Here is an 18,536-nt window from a genome sequence, read left to right on the forward strand (position 1 = left end):
GGATTACCGATTACTTCTGCAATCTGGAGCTATATTCCCTCGTCTTTCTTCTGAGGAAGGCTCTCTTTGTTGGTTAGCGATTTCGCATATCTTGTTCTGTATAAGTAGAAACAAAAGTTCAAAAGATCTGCTGTCCCTCCTTGGTCGACTTGCTTTAGGAAACAAGCTCTCAGTTCTTCATTGTTCATAGTTGATGCCATATTGTATGTATGTTCTCTTCGCTGTACACACTGACGGAGAGACACCTTTGTTGTGCGACAAAGGACCACAGTTCAGAGAGTTACCTTTTCCTTTCGTCTGTGTTGTCTGTCATAATTATTTTTTGCTTGCCCCTCCACTGGCCTCCACCCCGTCAAATTGAGCAAGAGTTCTCAAAATTCGCATTCTCTTTTGAGCATGTGAAAAGCAATGAAGCAGACGCGTGGACGGCAATAGCAAGGTTTCTGGGCGGAAGATCTCTGGTGATGCTTGCATTGGCCAGCAAATGGCTTTACCGTCTTCTTATGATGGATGAGAGCATATGGAAGTTTGCTTGTTTGCGTGATCTTCGAGTCCCTGAGCCTAAGCAAGTTGCATGCAAGTGGGATCTCGCTCTATGCTTTGGCTTTTAGTGAGAAACACAACTTTTTTTCCAACTTGCCTTTATTATAGAGTGCAGCCGGTATATTCGCCTCGTTTCTTTTTCTCTTGGACAAGATGGGAGTCACTCTTACAGGTTTCGTCAGCAGGAGAAGCATCTCAGTGAGTAATTCTTCCGGTGCTTCCTTTTTTCCTGATATGTCCCATTTAAAGATGAGATCAGGCGAAAAAAGGATAACTACATAGCAAGTTGTCACGCCTTTTAGACTTGGAAACAGTAGCATACAAATAGTAAGAAGGCTACATCCCGCGCATCGTATGGCATGGATAACTCATTTTGATTTACAACAATGATGTCTTTAACTTTTTCTTTTAAATTGACAACTCAAGATTGGATGGGAATTGGTGCATTCTCTCTTGATTCATCACAGGCACTCCTGACCAAGAGTTTGAGTCCTGTGGAAATACCAGAAGCAGAGAACACGGAGAAGAGATTGCAGTCTGGCGCCTATTGCTTGCTGAAGAACATCAGAACGGGAATCTGGATAGCTGGTACTCGCTAGTTGCGATGTGGCCCGCCATTCTTCTCCACTTTAAATGTTTAGTATGGACAACAGAAGATCTTCATGGCTTCTCTAACCTTATGCTTTCGCATTTGTCTGCACACAGATTTGCATCAAGTTCGCTGTCAGATGTGTGACCCAAGTAAATGTCAAGGTAACCAATTGGGTTCTTGTATTAGCTGACATGATATAGATCTCCTCTCTCTGGTAAAACATGTCTTCCCCGTCTTTGCTGACACGGGCTGACCACTCGGTACAAATTAATATTTGAATTCAAAAGATATCGAGGATATCCAATCTATTTCTCTTGCAATTGCTTGAGTAGGCTAAACGATAATGATGTTAGATATGCTCAAATAAAACATTGGCAACCCACAACACTAGGTTCATGAATTTTGGTTTTCATAACTCTCATGAATTAACTGGCATTGTCAGCCTGTTGCAAATTGTGTGACGTGGTTTCTTGCTTTGAACTGATCGTGAGTTTCTTGGAGAGAATCATTTAGGCATTCAAGGGAGATAATTAGGATCATCGGAAACTAAAGATCACTTCCTTTCCGTGGTCTCCTCTTGACATTGCGAAAATGGTCTGAGAGTTTGATTTAGCCACATAGGACTCAAGAAGATTCTCTGTGGTAGAAACCATGCTAACGTTCGATGCGAGGCACATCAAACTCTTCCTCAACGAGGGATACCGGGACGGAACTTGGGAATATCAGGTTGTAGGAGCTCACAATATCAAAGCGAATACAGAAGCAGCTTCTGGAGCCATTTTTGACGTTAGTCACCTCAAAGATTCCTCAACCTCAGGTGATCTTAGCACTTCGTTCTTGCTTAATCATCATTGCCTTCCTGCTCAAAATGCCCAAGCATGCAGCTACCCACAGAAAGTTTCCCACTTTCATACTAGCTACTAAGCTTTCTGCTAGCAGCAACAGAAACATACAGAATCCGTAGGTCCATGCCTAACTAAACTATCGCCCTCAGTGACAGGGCCATCATAGAGTAGCAATCTGGATAGGTTAATTGCTTGCTGTATTGCGATTACTGAAAATTTTTCGTAACTTTGTGGCAGCAATTTTTTATGTCAAGTCATGGGTGGGGAAGTCTGGTGATTGGGAACCAAAGGCCACGGTCACGGTCCATGCAATTGCAGTAAATGTCAATTTAGAGAAAAATGAAGGTATTGCTCTAAATCAATCAGTTAAAAGTTGACCTATGCACATATACTGAAGAGCTACATTGCTTCTGAATTGATCATGAAGCGGCAGTAATTATCTGATCGCGTAAATCGACATGGAGCTAGTTTTCTCTCCATGGTATTGACATAAAGATGCAGAGAAGTAAGAAGCAGAACGGTGACTTTAATTCTCACATTGACAGCTTTTGAACTGTATTGACGCTGGCTTGCATCTTAAATATCAAGTCATGAAAGCTGGAGTTGACGGCGAAGTCGTTTCGATCAGGATTTGTCAGCAGCTTCTGTGATTCATTTCATTCCAATTTTGAATAAAAATCTGAAAACTCTCATAGTAAACGACATGCATATGTAATCTTACAATATCAAAAGAACAAACAATGGCTAACCAACTGATGATCGGGTGCGTTATCCTATCACCCCAACAAAGGACAAGGTCATTCAGAGACATGTTATATTCCCTGTGAGCGTGAGACTCCATCTTCCTCGCGCCTTCTTAGGGACTCATGGAGCAGTAGAACCAGTGCATGTATCAGACAGGATTATTAGATGTTGGATGTGCTGATACGTACAGACATGGACGTGACAGCTTCATGCATGCACCTTGGTCGAATTGAAATCTCCGTGTCAACAGTGAGGACTCTTCTATATCTCGTAGCATTTCAACAGTTTGAAAAAGGACAAATAACATAAATGGCCCAGAAGCCGAATTGAACATAAGAGTAGCAGAATTCATTCAAATAATCAGAGACTGGAAGTTTCGGTAAGACCTGGATAAGAAAACCAAAACGTCTAATCAACTGATCATTCATTAGTGGGGCAAACACAGAGGAAAAAGGTTCAGAGTGGGAAATGCAAAATAATCATCCGAGGGAGAAACATGTGAAAGTTATAAGTGACGTGACACCAGTGTTGGATGAATCACTCAACCAAGAGCATACAAAGAAGAGCAAGTAGATCTCCCGGGGGGTTGCAGGATTAAAAAATGGAAAACTCGTGGATACCCCCATGGATAAGGACTATTTTTAGAAAAACATAAAGGTCTCTCTGCTGTCAAAAAGCAAAGCCCCATGTATGAGCAGTGAAAGAAACGAGAAAATATTAGGTGCAATTGTGATTCCACGGTGGCAAAATCCGAGCCCACCACCAGGCGACACGTGGAAATGTGGGGCCAGCTCGCAAGCGGACGGATTTATGCGCAAAAAATAAATCTCTCTCTTACTAGCCTGCACACGCTTGCCCTCGCCCCCTTTCGCTCTCTCCCTTGTCCCGCTGCACATATTTATTGCTTTCTCTTGTAGTCTCTCTCCTCTCTCTTTCCAAAGAAGAACGTCAAACATCTTTTCCTCTCCAGCATCTCTCTCCCGCAAACATTTTCAAAATTTTGAATCTCTTTCTTGGCTCTCATATTTTGTTGCTCCGCTCGTTGCTGCTCCGGCATTCAGCGGCCGTTCCTCACCGTCGCAACGAAGCACATCAAGGCCGCCCCTCGCGCGCCAAAAAGGGAGTGAGGCAAAGGCCGAGGGAAGGGTGACCGCCCTCAACAAAAGTTTCGAGTCCTCGAAGTTTTTCGGGAGCAAGCACTAGCTCGGGGACGAGGTTGGGAGAGGGCATTTTTTCTTTTTGGTCTAAGGCGGCAGCTTGCAAGGCGAAGGTGGTTGCCGCTGCCGCCAAGCCCAAAGCAGCGGCGAAGCCGAAATCTACGGCGGGTGTGAAGAGAAAGGCGGCCGAGAAGCCGAGGTTGAAGCCCGCGGTGAAGGCGACGCCCGAGAAGAAAGCTGTGAAGAAGTTTGCCGCCGCGAAGCTGAGGAAGACGCCGATGAAGAAGGCCAAGAAGTGAGTCGATGATGTGTCCTTTACCAGGGTGAAGCAGAGGCCAAGGGGCCGGTAAACGCCCTCGACAAGAGCTTGTGGTTCTCAAGGTTCGCAAGTACGAGCTTGGGTACGAGGTTGAAAGAGGGCATTTTTTTTTTTGTTGAAGGGAGAGTTCAATGTTATAGTTTGTCGTTCGGGCTGTGTAGCGTAAACAAAGTGTAGTGCAAGAGTCGGCCCTCTGTTGCTTGAAAATGCTCATCACTCATCAGGAAATAAAGGGAATCCAGTTCAATCTCTTCTTGCTCAACTCTGTGGAACTTCCGATAAAAAAAAAAGAAAAACACTCTGTGGAACTTTTATTCCAATTTCTCTTTTGAAAAGAAAAATGACATTTCGTTTTTCAAAACATTGAGTGATATATACAAATAAAGACCCCATGATGATGGGCACAAGTTAATAAACTACGGGCAATGATTGAGCATTTTCTTCACTATCATGTTCTCGCTTGATAAAATTTGTAACGAGAACCCAAATGAAAACAATGCAGAATCACCATTCTGTCAGCAGTTTCTCCGATCCATTTAGAGTTCTTGGGAAATCCCAGAGAGCTTCAGAAGGAGATGGAGCTTTCAAAAAGCAATTCTGGCTCCAAATAAGTTCAAAACGAATGCGCTGCGAAAAGTTTCTTATTTCCCCCCTTTTCTTCCTATCAAATTAGATACGCAAGCAATAATTCCTTCTTTTCTATGGTTGAAGAAACTGATGCAAAATAGAGAGAGTTTCGATACAAACAATTATCTGTGGACCCAGTTTCGTCTAGTCCATGAGAGACCCATACATCATTTCACTTTTTCATTGGAATCTTTTTTGTAAGATTAACTAATGCCTCTCTTCATTTTACATCGCCAAGAATAACATTATAGTTAGCGTGTGCGACGAGAAAGAAAAGAAACGGCCAGACCCAGAAGAAGAGACCGCCATTGGAGCACCACACAAGTCAGAGCTTTTCGATTCCCCATTATCAAACACAACCATTTAATAAAATCTCCCCTAGAAGCTTATATAGAAACATGCGCTAACAAGAATAGAGTTAGCACAATTCAATAACGAAGAGAAAAAGAAAAAATAAGAAAGAAAAGGGCTACGTCAAATGTTGCCAAACCATCTACACACAACCAAAGCCTCGTCTAAAATGCCGTCCCCTACGCTAGTAAAGGACACATCACCGACTCACTTCTTTGCCTTCTTCACCGGCGTCTTCCTCAGCTTTGCGGCGGCAAACTTCTTCACAGCTTTCTTCTCGGGCGTCGCCTTCACCGCGGGCATCAACCTCGGCTTCTCGGCCGCCTTTCTCTTCACACCCGCCGTAGATTTCGGCTTCGCAGCTGCTTTGGGCTTGGCGGCAGCGGCAACCACCTTCGCCTTGCGAGCTGCCGCCTTAGACCAAAAAGAAAAAATGCCCTCTCCCAACCTCGTCCCCGAGCTGGTGCTTGCTCCCGAAAAACTTCGAGAACTCGAAACTTTTGTTGAGGGCGGTCACCCGCCCCTCAGCCTTTGCCTCACTCCCTTTTTGGCGCGCGAGGGGCGGCCTTGATGTGCTTCGTTGCGACGGCGAGGAACGGCTGCTGAATGCCGGAGCAGCGACGAGCGGAGCAACAAAATATGAGAGCCAAGAAAGAGATTCAAAATTTTGAAAATGTTTGCGGGAGAGAGATGCTGGAGAGGAAAAGATGTTTGACGTTCTTCTTTGGAAAGAGAGAGGAGAGAGAATACAAGAGAAAGCAATAAATATGTGCAGCGGACAAGAGAGAGAGCGCAAGGAGGCGAGGGCTAGCGTGTGCAGGCTAGCAAGAGAGAGAAATTTATTTTTTGCGCATAAATCCGTCCGCTTGCGAGCTGGCCCCACATTTCCACGTGTCGCCTGGTGGTGGGCCCGGATTTTGCCACAGTGGAATCACAGTTGCACCTAATATTTTCTCGAAACACAGAGATAAAGCGACCCTGGTAGACGGCCTACAAAGTACCTTTTAACTGTTCAATGCCCGTCTCTTTGTCCACGTTTATTGAATAAACAGCCAGAGATATTAAGGGTGCGAATGGTAACCATTCTGCTCCAGAAATCAAATTCTTACCAGAAATTGATTTCTGGAATTCTTGCCAGAAATTGATTTCTGGAGGAGAAATCTGTTTGGTAAAACATGACTAATTCTGCTTCAGAAATTGATTTCTGGAACAGAAATCTATTTTGATTTGTTGATTTTTTTTGCACCTAAAAAAATTTAAATTTTACTCAAAGTGGGTGGCCACATGTATTATAAGACATTTTGTAAAATTTTGAAATTTTTGATTTTTTTTAATTTTTTTTTTTGCACCTAAAAAATTTTAAATTTCACTCAAAGTGGGTAGCCAATTTTAAGTTATTTTGTGAAGTTTTGAAAATTTTTATTTTTTTATTTTTTTATTTTTTTTGGCACCTCAAAAAATTTAAATTTCACTCAAAGTAGGTGGCCACAGGTATTTTAAGCCATTTTGTGAAGTTTTGAAATTTTTGATTTTTTTTGGGCACCTCAAAAAATTTAAATTTCACTCAAAGTGGATGGCCACAGGTATTCTAAGCTATTATGTGAAGTTTTGAAGTTTTTTATTTTTTTACTTTTTTGGGCACCTCAAAAAATTTAAATTTCACTCAAAGTGGGTGGCCGCGGGTATTATAAGCCATTCTATGAAATTTTGAAATTTTTTTGGGCATCTCAAAAAATTTAAATTTCACTCAAAGTGGGTGGCCACAAGTATTCTAAGCCATTCTGTGAAGTTTTGAAATTTTTGATTTTTTGATTTTTTTTTTGCACCTAAAAAAATTTAAATTTCACTCAAAGTGGGTGGCCACAAGTATTCTAAACCATTCTGTAAAATTTTTTATTTTATATTTTTTGATTTTTTTTTGGCACCTCAAAAAATTTAAATTTTATTCAAAGTGAGTGGCCACAGGTATTCAAAGCCATTTTGTAAAATTTTGAAGTTTTTTATTTTTTTTTATTTTTTTTTGCACCTAAAAAAATTTAAATTTCACTGAAAGTGGGTGACCACAGGTATTCTAAGCCATTCTGTGAAATTTTGAAATTTTTGATTTTTTTTTTTTTGGCACCTCAAAAAATTTAAATTTCACTCAAAGTGGATGGCCACAGGTATTCTAAGCCATTTTGTGAAATTTTGAAATTTTTGATTTTTTCATTTTTTGAAATTTTTTATTTCTTGTAAAAAGGAAATTTCGGCTAGAATGCATTAGGAAGAGAGAAGCTACAAAAAGTAGCTTCTCTTTTTGGGCCAAAACTCATTCCGGAAGCAAAATTCATTCTAGAGCAAAAAAAAGAATGAAGTTTTACCAAACGCGTTTTTATTCCAGAATGCAAAAATTGCTCCAGAATGCATTCCAAAATTATTTTAACAAACGCATTTCTGTTCCGGAATGCATTCTGGAGCAGAATTTCTTCTCCAGAATGGATTCCATGCGCGCCCTAAGACACAAAATTCTTGCAGTAGATACAAAGGATGCCATGATAATTTCTGTTCTCTCATTGATAGGTGTGTTATGGCAGTAATAGTTGATCCGGTAAAATATATTCTCTTTTTCTTCGTTGGGTTTCTGACTTTACTAAACTTATGTTAGAAGTCACGCTTTGGTGTTTCTTTGACAACTAAAGTTGTGCTAAATTCATGTGCACCTGTCTATGAGCAGATTAAGGTGCCTCACCCGAGTTACCCATCAACACGTGTCTCCGTCCAAAGTACCAAATCTTGGCATCCACTTTTCACCAGCACGCTATTGCAGACTCATGGAATTGTTAAATATTTTGTATGGCCCTAAGGGAATCATGGGACAGCCAAGAATTGATAGTTTTGAAGCTGAACTTGCGCCCTGGACTCCTATAGATCTCGCAAGTGATGCTACAATGTTAGTTTGGACTTTGGAGGGTATGTCTGGATATCTTAAAAGCAGCTGGTCATATGTTTGAGTTATAGTTGTTACGTTCTTAATCATAATTCCTATTGATTGTAGGGAATTGGCAACTCCATGGCCACATGGCAGTCCTGTTTACTTGTACTATCTGGATTCTACCTCTACCTTTTAGAGTCTGAAAAGTCTCAGAGCTATCAGCGATGCTTAAAGGTCTGGTCTTCTTTTCTGATGTTGCATCATTTAATATTTGAATTGTGTTCTTTTGTCCTTTGACCCCTCTGCCATCCCAGTCTAGACCTTTTCTTCGTTTCTTTCTAAAGTGCGGCCTTCTTTGTCAAGAACCTGTCTGTAGCAGTTTTGTCAACTGAAACGTAACATTTATCGTGATCTCTAATCTTTTGATTGGACTGGTACTGTTGAGATGATGCAGTATGGCGGGTAGACAAATTCATGAAGTCCCCCCAACAAATATTGGCGGTTCTCTATTTTGTATTGCTGTGAGTTTTAGGGGTATGGACACTCGAAAGGTAAGTCCCGATGGTTCTTTAAAGGTTTCAATTGTCCACCCTGAATCTAGCTCTTTATATCTTACTACTTCAGTGAAATCTGTATTGAAATGCTTTGTTTTGTCAATTTGCCTTTCGATAAAACCACGGTGTTACAGTTTGTTGTTCTCCTTTTAGCTAATGGATAACTTTTATATCTGTGTTATGCTTGTGGTTTGGTCAAACGTTCTCAATGTGATGGGTTATTCTTTTGCTTGTAGAGATAAAACTTGTGTATCGAGATATTGGTCTCTCTTTTTCAAGGCAATGCTGGCAAACATGCTATTGGAAATTAGTAGTCAGCAAATGGGTCCTTGACTGAAGTTACTAGTAGGCCACATTGACATGATTACTACTGAAAATTATATCAGGAAACATTGATTGCAATGATGAAAGCCACATAAAAAAAATAATCACACAAAAGGTTCACGTGGTTTTGCTAATTTGGCCTATGTCAGTGGAGAAAGGAGCATAAAGATTTAGTTGTTAATGAACACTATATCAAAGATTACACAATCACTCAATTTATCTCAACTGTTGCCTGCGCGCAATTTACTCATCAACCTCACCTAGTTGTTAGTGCTCCGTCTGAAACTTACTCAATTTATGGAGTATTCACAAAATCTAAACATCACATGGCACTTTGTCTAAAAGACAAATGACCACTTAAAATATGTAGAAGAAACTTGTCGAAACTATACGTAGGCCTAGGGACCCCAGTCCAAATAGATTGAATATGTGGTCTTAAGTGATCCAATTTGGCAATCGATCCCGGACTAGCTGTGGGACCACTTCAGTTTTCTCCAGAAAATGACACATCTCTGGTGTTTGGTTCAAGTTGACCTGATACCTGAGTTTACTCTCTTACCTCTTGTTGAGTTGCCAGACTTCTGCTTTTGCATCGACCAAAGTTTGCTCTTGATACAAAAATGCTCATTAATTTTCCCAGCTGCCACACAATTATTCAAGTCGAGTCTTTATTAATTCGGGCTCAAACTGAAGGTAATATTTTGACAAATCTCCTCTTGGCTCAATGTTTGCATTGATGTCACAACCGCTCTGTAATAACCCTACTAACTACCCTTCTGAGCCCCGTTGTGGGCTCAACCATCATAGGCGCTCTTCATGTCGAAGGCTCGATTAAACTTGGCCAATGAGACATACCTTGCCATTGCATTGATGGGTCCCACAGTCGTAGCCGCTTTACAAGGGCTCTCTGACTCAACCTCGCGTCTCATGGATACTGCAAAAGCAATATTTTAGTGCGCTCAAACGTGTCAGGCAATTGATTTTGTCTTTAGTGGCTAAACCATCATTTGGCTTCACTGGCTCCGTGGCTCGACCTTGCCACCGGCACTGTCTGTCGTTACCTCTCTGTAGTTCCATCCTCAGCTATTTATACAGTAACAAATTCCAAGCCAGTTCTTGTTGGTGTTGTGTGAAGCGAAGATGGAGACTCGACTTACCATCTATCAGTTGATGAATCAATGGTCACTGACAACTTTCCCAACATCACCAGAATCAGCATCTGCCGCACCGTTTCCCTTTGTTCTTCTTAACCTCAATTTCATACTGCATGAGCCAATACCCACCCGCAGACTCACTGACAATTTACTCTTTTCTGCCCTCAAAGTCATAGCATCTAAGCCTTTTTATCCAGAGCAACTTACACAACTTGCGTCTCTAACAAAGTTTGCATATTTTGATGCACCGAACATTTAAACCGTTTCTTCTATTGAATCTCTCTTATTCTTATTTTTCTGTTGAAGCCATCATGAACCTGTGCTTTGACACCTATTTGTTTCAAGATGCGTCTCAATATGCAGCAGATGTCATAAGAAACAAATAATCACACGACATTCTATGTGGTTCAGCCAATTCGACCTACTTTTCCAGGGAGACCAACAAAAAATATATTAGTAATTGATGTTTTGACCAATCACTCAACATCTCTATAAGTATTTTTGTAATGTCCCGAAAATTCGATCCGATTTGGTGATTTTTTTGAAATGGTAATTTGGATGAAAAAATTTAAGAAATTGAAAAAAAAAAAAAGGGAAAATTTTGGTGGAAGATTTTTGTGTGGGGGACAATCATTGACTTTCTCTCCTCTCTCCCACTTTTCCCCTTCGGCAGACCACCTCACCCACTCCCACCAACTCCCCATCGTTTCCCGCACTTCTTCTTCTGCTTCTTCTTTTCTTTCTTCTTCGTTCTTTCTCCTTTCCGCTCGGCTCCTCCATTTTTGCTGCTCACCGCCGGCCTGTCCTCATCGGACCAGCCACCGCCGTTCGCCGCTCCTCTCCACCGTCGAGCCACTGCCACCCCAACTCCATCTCAGACCGTGTAGCACCGTCCCTGGCCCCCCGGAACCTCCCGTCGCCGGCCTGCTTTCCAGCCAAGGCGAGTGCACCTCTCGCCGGTCTCGCCCTCCGTCCGCCTCCGCCGCTTGCCGCCACTGTCCGGCACCCCAAACCACCACCACCAGCTGCCATTACGTCCTTAGATTAGCCCCCGAGTCGACCCGAGCAGCCCCGAACAACCACCTACAGCTGCTCCTCCGTCGCGCCGTCCACCGCCGTTCTCGCTCGTCGTTCGTCCCCGCCGTTGCAGCTGCTGGTCCGCTGCTGTCCAGCCACCTAGCCGACACCACCAGACACCATTTCACGCCCGGATCAGCCCCCAAGCAGGCCCGACCAGCCACCACAGCAGCCGCTCGTTTGCCGCGCTCGTTTGCCGCCGTTTGCCGTCCGCCAAGCCCGAACCGGAAACCACCGTGGACAGCCGCGCCACCGCCGTCGTCCTCGCGTTAACGCCGTAGTTAGACGAGTAAATTAACCCCTAATCCCATGTTTATGGTGTTAAACTTGCTTAGGGTAGTTTAATTTAGGTTTAGATTAAGTTAATGGTTATTTAAGTAAGTTTAGCGCATAAGTTATCTTTGGCGATAGGTTATCGTTCGAATGATAAGTTATCTTTGGATGTGGCGATAGGTTATTGAGAATTGGATGATAGGTTATCGGTGAAATTAGCAATAAATTATCGGGAATTGATTGATAGGTTATCGATAATTGTTCGATAAGTTATGACTATTTGCGTGATATGTTATTATCATGTTTGCGATAAGTTATCGCTATTTGATGATAAGTTATTGATTATTTTATTAAAGAAATTAATTTTCGAAATTAAATAATAATATTTTATTATTTTAAAAGAAAATAATAATAATTAAATAATAATTTCTGAAAATTAAATATTAGTATTTTCAAATGATTCTAATGCCGAATTGTGATCGTATATGTTTGGATGGTGAGTCCATAGTTGGATTTTACTGTATAAATTAGCGTATTTGGCTAAATGATTTGGATGATTATTTTCGGAATTAAGTATATTTTATTATTAAGTAAATAAATTTCGGATTTAAATATTAATATTTTAGTATTAAATAATTAATTTCCGAAATTAAATATGGATATTCTCGGACAAATTCTAATGTTACATTGTGGTTTATATGCTTGAGTTATGATGCTTATTCTACGAATGGGCATGTTGATTAGTTGGAGTAGCTAAATGAATTTAATGCCTTAAGGATGACAATTATGTTTTGAAATAAGGTTCACAAAGTCGATTGACCATTTGCATATGTGACCACTTGGCATTGTTCTGTGGCATTGATGTAAGCACGACTCATGCATGCATTGGCTAAATGAAAAGATAAGAATTGGCTTTGAATGTTCGAGTGCTCGTGTGGTCACATGTTGAAGCCGTCTTACTGGATACCGCTTGACGATGCCTGACTCATCGGGGACTGCTGTAGATCACGCCTGATTTGTCGGATGCCTGACTTATTGGGGATTGATGTAGATTGCGCCTGATTTGTCGGATGCCTGATTATCGAGGACTACTGTAGATTGCGCCTGATTTATCGGATGCCTAGTTTATCGGGGTTTACTGTAGATCGCGTCCGATTCATTAGATGCCTGATTTGTCGAGGTCTGCTGTAGATCGCGCTCGATTTATCGGATGCCTGATTTGTTGAGGTCTGCTGTAGATCGCGCTCGATTCATCGGATGTCCAGTCATCCCGGAAGATTGCCATCTCGCTGTGTATCGCTTGATGTTGCAGTGGATCTGAGGGGTCATGAGAAATTAAGAAATGGAACACGCATGTTGCATAGTGTTAGATTATGGAGTGAATATTGCTAGGCATGGTACGGGAAGTGCCCAAGTGGTTTTACCTTATAATCGAGACGCGCGAGTATGGACGCATGATGCATGGGAAATCTCTTTATCTGTTCCGAGTACGTGTTGTGCTGTGTGCATTGCTATGGCATTGTTGACCGATGTTATGCATGACACGTGTGCCAAAGCGAGGTAAGGATGTCTGTGATTGATTAATGACTTGTGTCCAGTGCATGGTCGCGTGATTAGGGACCCCCGAGGTGAGTTGGCCTTCTAAACGGGGCTTAGGCCGTTAATTTATTGAAACTTTCGTCTCATTTGTTGTTGTTAAGATTTTTCAGGCCCTTAGCATGTTGATGCACCCAATATGGTTCGGGTGTCTGGAAGCTGGCTTTTTGGGATTGACCTGTTGGTGAAGTAGATTGGCCCCAGCCTGGTATCTTTGTGTTAGCTTTTGTGGTAATGCCTGAAGTGGGCTTGTAAAAATGTTCCCAGGGGTTAATCAAGTAAATATTAAAAATGGTGTTGTTTAACTGTTGCGAATCATTTTCCTGTCTATCCCTATTTATTGTAGTTGTTCGGGTGATTATTGGAATCGCTTCCGCATATGTAATTAAAAGATAAAATGAAGGGTCGACGACGAGTCCTGGGACGTCGCATCGTGACGACCATAGTGGGATGTTGCGCGTCCGTAGGGTTCGGGGCGTGACAGTTTTACTCATTAAAGTCGTTACTCTAATTCAATGTTTAGCCCTTACAGTTTCTCTCACAGAAACTGACTCAATTTACATTGCGAAGTTGTAAACCCTTGACTTCCTCTTGTATCTTAACATTGTGCCTAAAAGGAGAACTCAAATTTATAGAAAAGCTAATGGAAACCCTACTCATAGGCCTCTGGAGGACTCATCCAAACAGAATGGTTATGTCTTGAGGCGGTTTGGTCCAGGCATCCAACCTAAGCCACGTCTAATGCCCGGATCAGTTTTCTCCCTAACATGACACCTGGTGGGCATCCTTTTCAATTTGACTTGATGCCAAACTTCGCTCTTCAGCATTTTGTGCGGTCTTTAGCCCTTTGTTCTTTGATCAACCATCTTATTATCAATTTTCTAGGTGTCCACACGTTAATTCGAGCCGTTAAAATAAGATAAGTGTAACTCCAAATGAAAACCCAAGACCTTCAAGTTCCTAACCGTGTCAATGATTTTAAACTTTCAAAGTCATCAATCCAAGTGGTCGTTTGGTCTGTCTTTTGGCTTTTGACCTTTAGGTTTGAGGTTTTGCTTTTTCTGTACTAAAAACAAAAAATTGTTAAAACATTAAGCTTTTTTCAAGATTACTACCTACTTGTGGAGAATAGGTTACCGACTTTTATGTGGAATTACAAACTTTATTTAAGTTAAATAGCAACATTTATTTTTTTTTCTTTTTGTAATTACTAGCTGTTCTAACAATCTACCAATATTTGGAGCTCATAACTCGTATTTGGTAAGTTTAACATGTTGGTTGGTGCTTGAATCAATTAAAATTTGATAAATTATTGAAGCCATTGGTAATCTGAAAAAATCAAATAAAAGTTGGTTGGTGACTTAAATTAAAATCTGTAACATTATACAATAATTAGTAACTTTTTTTTCAAATAATTAGCAACTTTAATAAGTCGGTACTTGATACATTTCCTGATTAGTCGGTAATGCCAAAGAATCAAATAATGCTAGTACTCTTGTAAAAGGGTTGGTAAGTTTCTTGGGACCGACTCTTTCAAAATTTTACTAGGCCGGAGCCCTAATCTCCCGCTCACGCCTCTCTCCCTCAATCAGCTCTCTGTCTAGGGTTTTTAGGCGGTCTCTCTCCCTCTGTTCCTCTCTCCAACCAATCGATCAACAGTATGGCTCATGTTTCCCCACCTCACCACCCCAAAGACTTCGTCCGTATATTGATTACTAAAGGTGCAGGACGCCTTGGAGCGAAGGTGGCAAGATTGGCCGCCGTTGGAGGCATGCTGGGGCAAAACCACCGTGTTCGGCTTCATTTGCTTTGTTGGATGATCTATCGGAGACCCTGGAAGGTGTGGTATCTACGGGCAACTATGAAGAAGCATGCCAAAGTATTTATTTTGCAATACTCATTGCACATTTTTGGAAAACGAACACCGATGTCAAGATTCAAAGCAATGGAGAAAAAATTTGGAATTTATAGAGAGATAGCTCAATCTTTAGGAGCTCATGCACACCATGAGTGCAAGGTTTTACTTGTCAGCCACCCAGCCAGCCTTGAGACAGTGATTTTCCAGCAATTCGCACCACAAATCCCTCTAGCAAACATTACGAGTCTTATTCAAGCCGATCATGACAGGGCGGTAGATCTTATCGCTGAAATGTTGCATGTTGCGAGGGAACGTATGCGAAACCTGATTATGTGGGGAATCAACTCATCTGTTCAGCATATGGACATTAATCACAACACGGTCGTCGATAACCTGGTCGGGCCTCCGGATGCTGTGCGCATCCGCCTCAATGATGATGCTTGGATAATGAATGAACTCAGGAGGAATATTTGAGAGCATGGAGACGATATCGACGGGGATCCTGCATGGGCTCCATACTATGCTAATAGTGCCGTGGAAATTTGCAGCCATATACACGACTGGTGGATGGGAACTCCACCCGAAACCTGGGTATCGGTCGGAATGATATCTAATGGGGCTTAATGGTGTGCCCAATAACTCCTTAGGATCCTTCCCAGCAATTTGTCAGGATGGTGTATGGGCCATTCAATAAGGTCTCCCCATTATGGATTTCATGAATGAAAGTGTGATCGAGACAAGAGCTAATTCTCATGCTTTTTCATTTGGAAGCAATGGCAGCTATGGCACAAACCCATCAGGATGGGTGGTGAAAGGAGTGTTGCAGCTGACGGACAGTGCTATTGTGAAAATGCAGAGATTTTGTTGGATTCCATGAACTCAAGGAAATTCCACTCTGTTGAAGTTTATTTGCAAACTGCTGATATCATCAACAGAGTGGAATTTCATCAACAGAGTGAAATTTCCTTGAGTTCATGGAATCCAACAAAATCTCTGCATTTTCACAATAGCACTGTCCGTCAGCTGCAACACTCCTTTCACCACCCATCCTGATGGGTTCGTGCCATAGCTGTCATTACTTCCAAATGAAAAGCATGAGAATTAGCTCTTGCCTCGATCACGCTTTCATTCATGAAATCTATAATGGGGAAACCTTCTTGAATGGCCCATACACCATCCTGGCAAATTGCTGGGAAAGATCCAAGGAGTTATTGGGCACACCATAGGCCCCATTAGATATCATTCCGACCAATACCCAGGTTTCGGGTGGAGTTCCCATCCACCAGTCGTGTATATGACTGCAAATTCCCACGGCACTATTAGCATAGTATGGAGCCCGTGCAGGATCCCCGTCGATATTGTATCCATGCTCTCAAATATTCCTCCTGAATTCATTCATTATCCAAGCATCATCGTTGAGGCGGATGCGCACAGCATCCGGAGGCCCGACCAGGTTGTCGACGACCGTGTTGTGATTAATGTCCGCATGCTGAACAGATGAGTTGATTCCCTACATAATCAGGTTTCGCAAACGTTCCCTCGCAACATGCAACATTTCAACGATAAGACCTACCGCCCTGTCATGATCGGCTCGAGTAAGACTCGTAATGTTTGCCAGAGGGATTTGTGGTGCGAATTGCTAGAAAATCACTGCCCCAAGGCTGGCTGGGTGGCTGACAAGTAAAACCTTGCACTAAGGGTGTGCATGAGCTCCTAAAGATTGAGCTATCTCTTTATAAATTCCAATTTTTTTCTCCATTGCTTTGAATCTTGACCTCGGTGTTCGTCTTCCAAAAATGTGCAATGAGTATTGTAAAATAAATACCTTGGCATGCTTCTTCATAGTTGCCCGTAGATACCACACCTTCCAGGGTCTCCGATAGATCATCCAACAAAGCAAATGAAGCCGAACACGGTGGTTTTGCCCCAGCATGCCTCCAACGGCGGCCAATCTTGCCACCTTCGCTCCAAGGCGTCCTGCACCTTTAGTAATCAATATACGGACGAAGTCTTTGGGGTGGTGAGGTGGGGAAACATGAGCCATACTGTTGATCGATTGGTTGGAGAGAGGAACAGAGGGAGAGAGACCGCCTAAAAACCCTAGACAAGAGCCGATGAGGAGAGAGGCGTGATGAGCGAGAGATTAAGGCTCCAAATTTAGTAAAATTTTGAAAGAGCCTGGTCCCAAGAAACTTACCAACCCTTTTACAAGAGTACTTGCATTATTTGATTCTTTGGCATTACCGACTAATCAGGAAATGTATCAAGAACCGACTTATTAAGGTTACTAATTATTTGAAAAAAAAAAGGTTACTAATTATTGTATAATGTTACAGATTTTAATTTAAGTCACCAACCAACTTTTATTTGATTTTTTCATATTACCAACGGCTTCAATAATTTATCAAATTTTAATTGATTCAAGCACCAACCAACGTGTTAAATTTACCAAATACGAGTTATGAGCTCCAAATATTGGTAGATTGTTAGAACAGCTAGTAATTACAAAAAGAAAAAAATAAATGTTGCTATTTAACTTAAATAAAGTTGTAATTCCACATAAAGTTTTCTGAGGCTTTAGTAGGACATGCACTTGCCAATTGCAAGGTAATTTTTTTTCCAAGAAAGGATGTGAACTGGAGGCCCGAGATGAACTGTGATTTGAGTCTTTTTTTTTTTAAGTGTGCACTTATATTTTAAGAACAGAAGGAGGGACCTTTCTTTATTTTTTTTTTGCAGATTTTGATCTTTAGCCACCCCGCCAGCATAGGGGCAAGGGTTGTTCATCATTTTGCACCGTTGCTACCTCTGGGAAACATCACTAGTCTGACGAGAGCAGACCAGGACATGGCTGCGTTTTTTATAGCTGACAGAATAGATATTGAGCCTGAGAATGTGCAAAATTTGATTTGTTGGGGAATCAATTCCTCTATACAACACGTGGACATCACTCATGGCTGGATTGAGCCCGATAATCAAGCTGTGTGTGCTAGAATTGGCAATGACAACTGGTGAGACAAATTGTCATTAAGTTGATTATTTACAGATTTAATACTAAAAATCTTTACTTGCTGAAGGGTGATGGTAGAATTGACCGGAGCGATTCGCAACTGTAGAATGGATATCCGGACAAAACCTACGAGGACTACGTATATAAACAATGTTGCTACTTCTCTATGCAATCACATTTGGGACGGGTACTCCGGAACTCCAGCGGTATTGCAGACTTTTTCCTTTCCTTTTACCCCAATTTAGTTCTGCTTGATTAGCACAACTTTTTATTCTAAATTTTTTTACTGAACTTTCTTAGGATCAATGGGTTTCCGTTGGGATATTTTCAACCGGCGCATACAATGTGCCCCAAAACGCATTTGCCTCCTTCCCAGCAACTTGTCAACCTTGGAGGAGGGTGGAACATCGTTGGAGGTACGGAAAATCTTATTTTGCCTTTAAAACCATTTGCTATATTATGGGCATGACCTTCGTGTCGTGTGTGGCCAGGTCTCCCCATTGTGGACTTCTTGTATATGAATGCGGTCCAAGCAAGAGAACATTATGTTTAATTTCATGAGGAAGCTCCGAAATAATGTTCTCTTGCTTGGACCGCATTC

At 41.7% G+C, this 18,536-nt stretch overlaps 2 protein-coding genes and 1 pseudogene across 2 annotated transcripts; all 3 read left to right on the forward strand.

The window, feature by feature from the left end:
• The first annotated feature begins 209 nt into the window (after positions 1–209).
• Positions 210–2,630, forward strand: LOC115688960 (probable F-box protein At3g61730; annotated as a pseudogene).
• A 12,097-nt stretch (positions 2,631–14,727) lies between these two features.
• Positions 14,728–15,399, forward strand: LOC115688964 (malate dehydrogenase, cytoplasmic-like). The gene has a single exon (XM_030614934.1). It carries the CDS (start codon positions 14,728–14,730, stop codon positions 15,397–15,399), a length of 672 nt encoding a protein of 223 aa, XP_030470794.1.
• Positions 15,400–17,500: 2,101 nt separating this feature from the next.
• Positions 17,501–18,502, forward strand: LOC130138432 (malate dehydrogenase, cytoplasmic-like). The gene is made up of 5 exons (XM_056312543.1): positions 17,501–17,532; positions 17,665–17,936; positions 18,003–18,141; positions 18,236–18,351; positions 18,427–18,502. Exons 2-5 carry the CDS (start codon positions 17,773–17,775, stop codon positions 18,494–18,496), a joined length of 489 nt encoding a protein of 162 aa, XP_056168518.1. The 5' UTR covers positions 17,501–17,532; positions 17,665–17,772; the 3' UTR covers positions 18,497–18,502.
• The last annotated feature ends 34 nt before the right edge of the window (positions 18,503–18,536 follow it).

Source organism: Syzygium oleosum, unplaced genomic scaffold, assembly GCF_021117445.2.
Source record: "Syzygium oleosum isolate NSW1041296 unplaced genomic scaffold, Sole_v2.1 Sole_v2.01, whole genome shotgun sequence".
Lineage (NCBI taxonomy): Eukaryota > Viridiplantae > Streptophyta > Magnoliopsida > Myrtales > Myrtaceae > Syzygium > Syzygium oleosum.

What these genes read in the sequence shown, in the direction of transcription:
- LOC115688964 (XM_030614934.1), top strand. Translation starts at nt 14,728, where the DNA reads ATGGCTCATGTTTCCCCACCTCACCACCCCAAAGACTTCGTCCGTATA.
- LOC130138432 (XM_056312543.1), top strand. Translation starts at nt 17,773, where the DNA reads ATGGCTGCGTTTTTTATAGCTGACAGAATAGATATTGAGCCTGAGAAT. An exon ending in AGAATTGGCAATGACAACTG is followed by an intron (nt 17,937 to 18,002) that starts GTGAGACAAATT and finishes TACTTGCTGAAG; the next exon opens with GGTGATGGTAGAATTGACCG. An exon ending in GGTACTCCGGAACTCCAGCG is followed by an intron (nt 18,142 to 18,235) that starts GTATTGCAGACT and finishes GAACTTTCTTAG; the next exon opens with GATCAATGGGTTTCCGTTGG.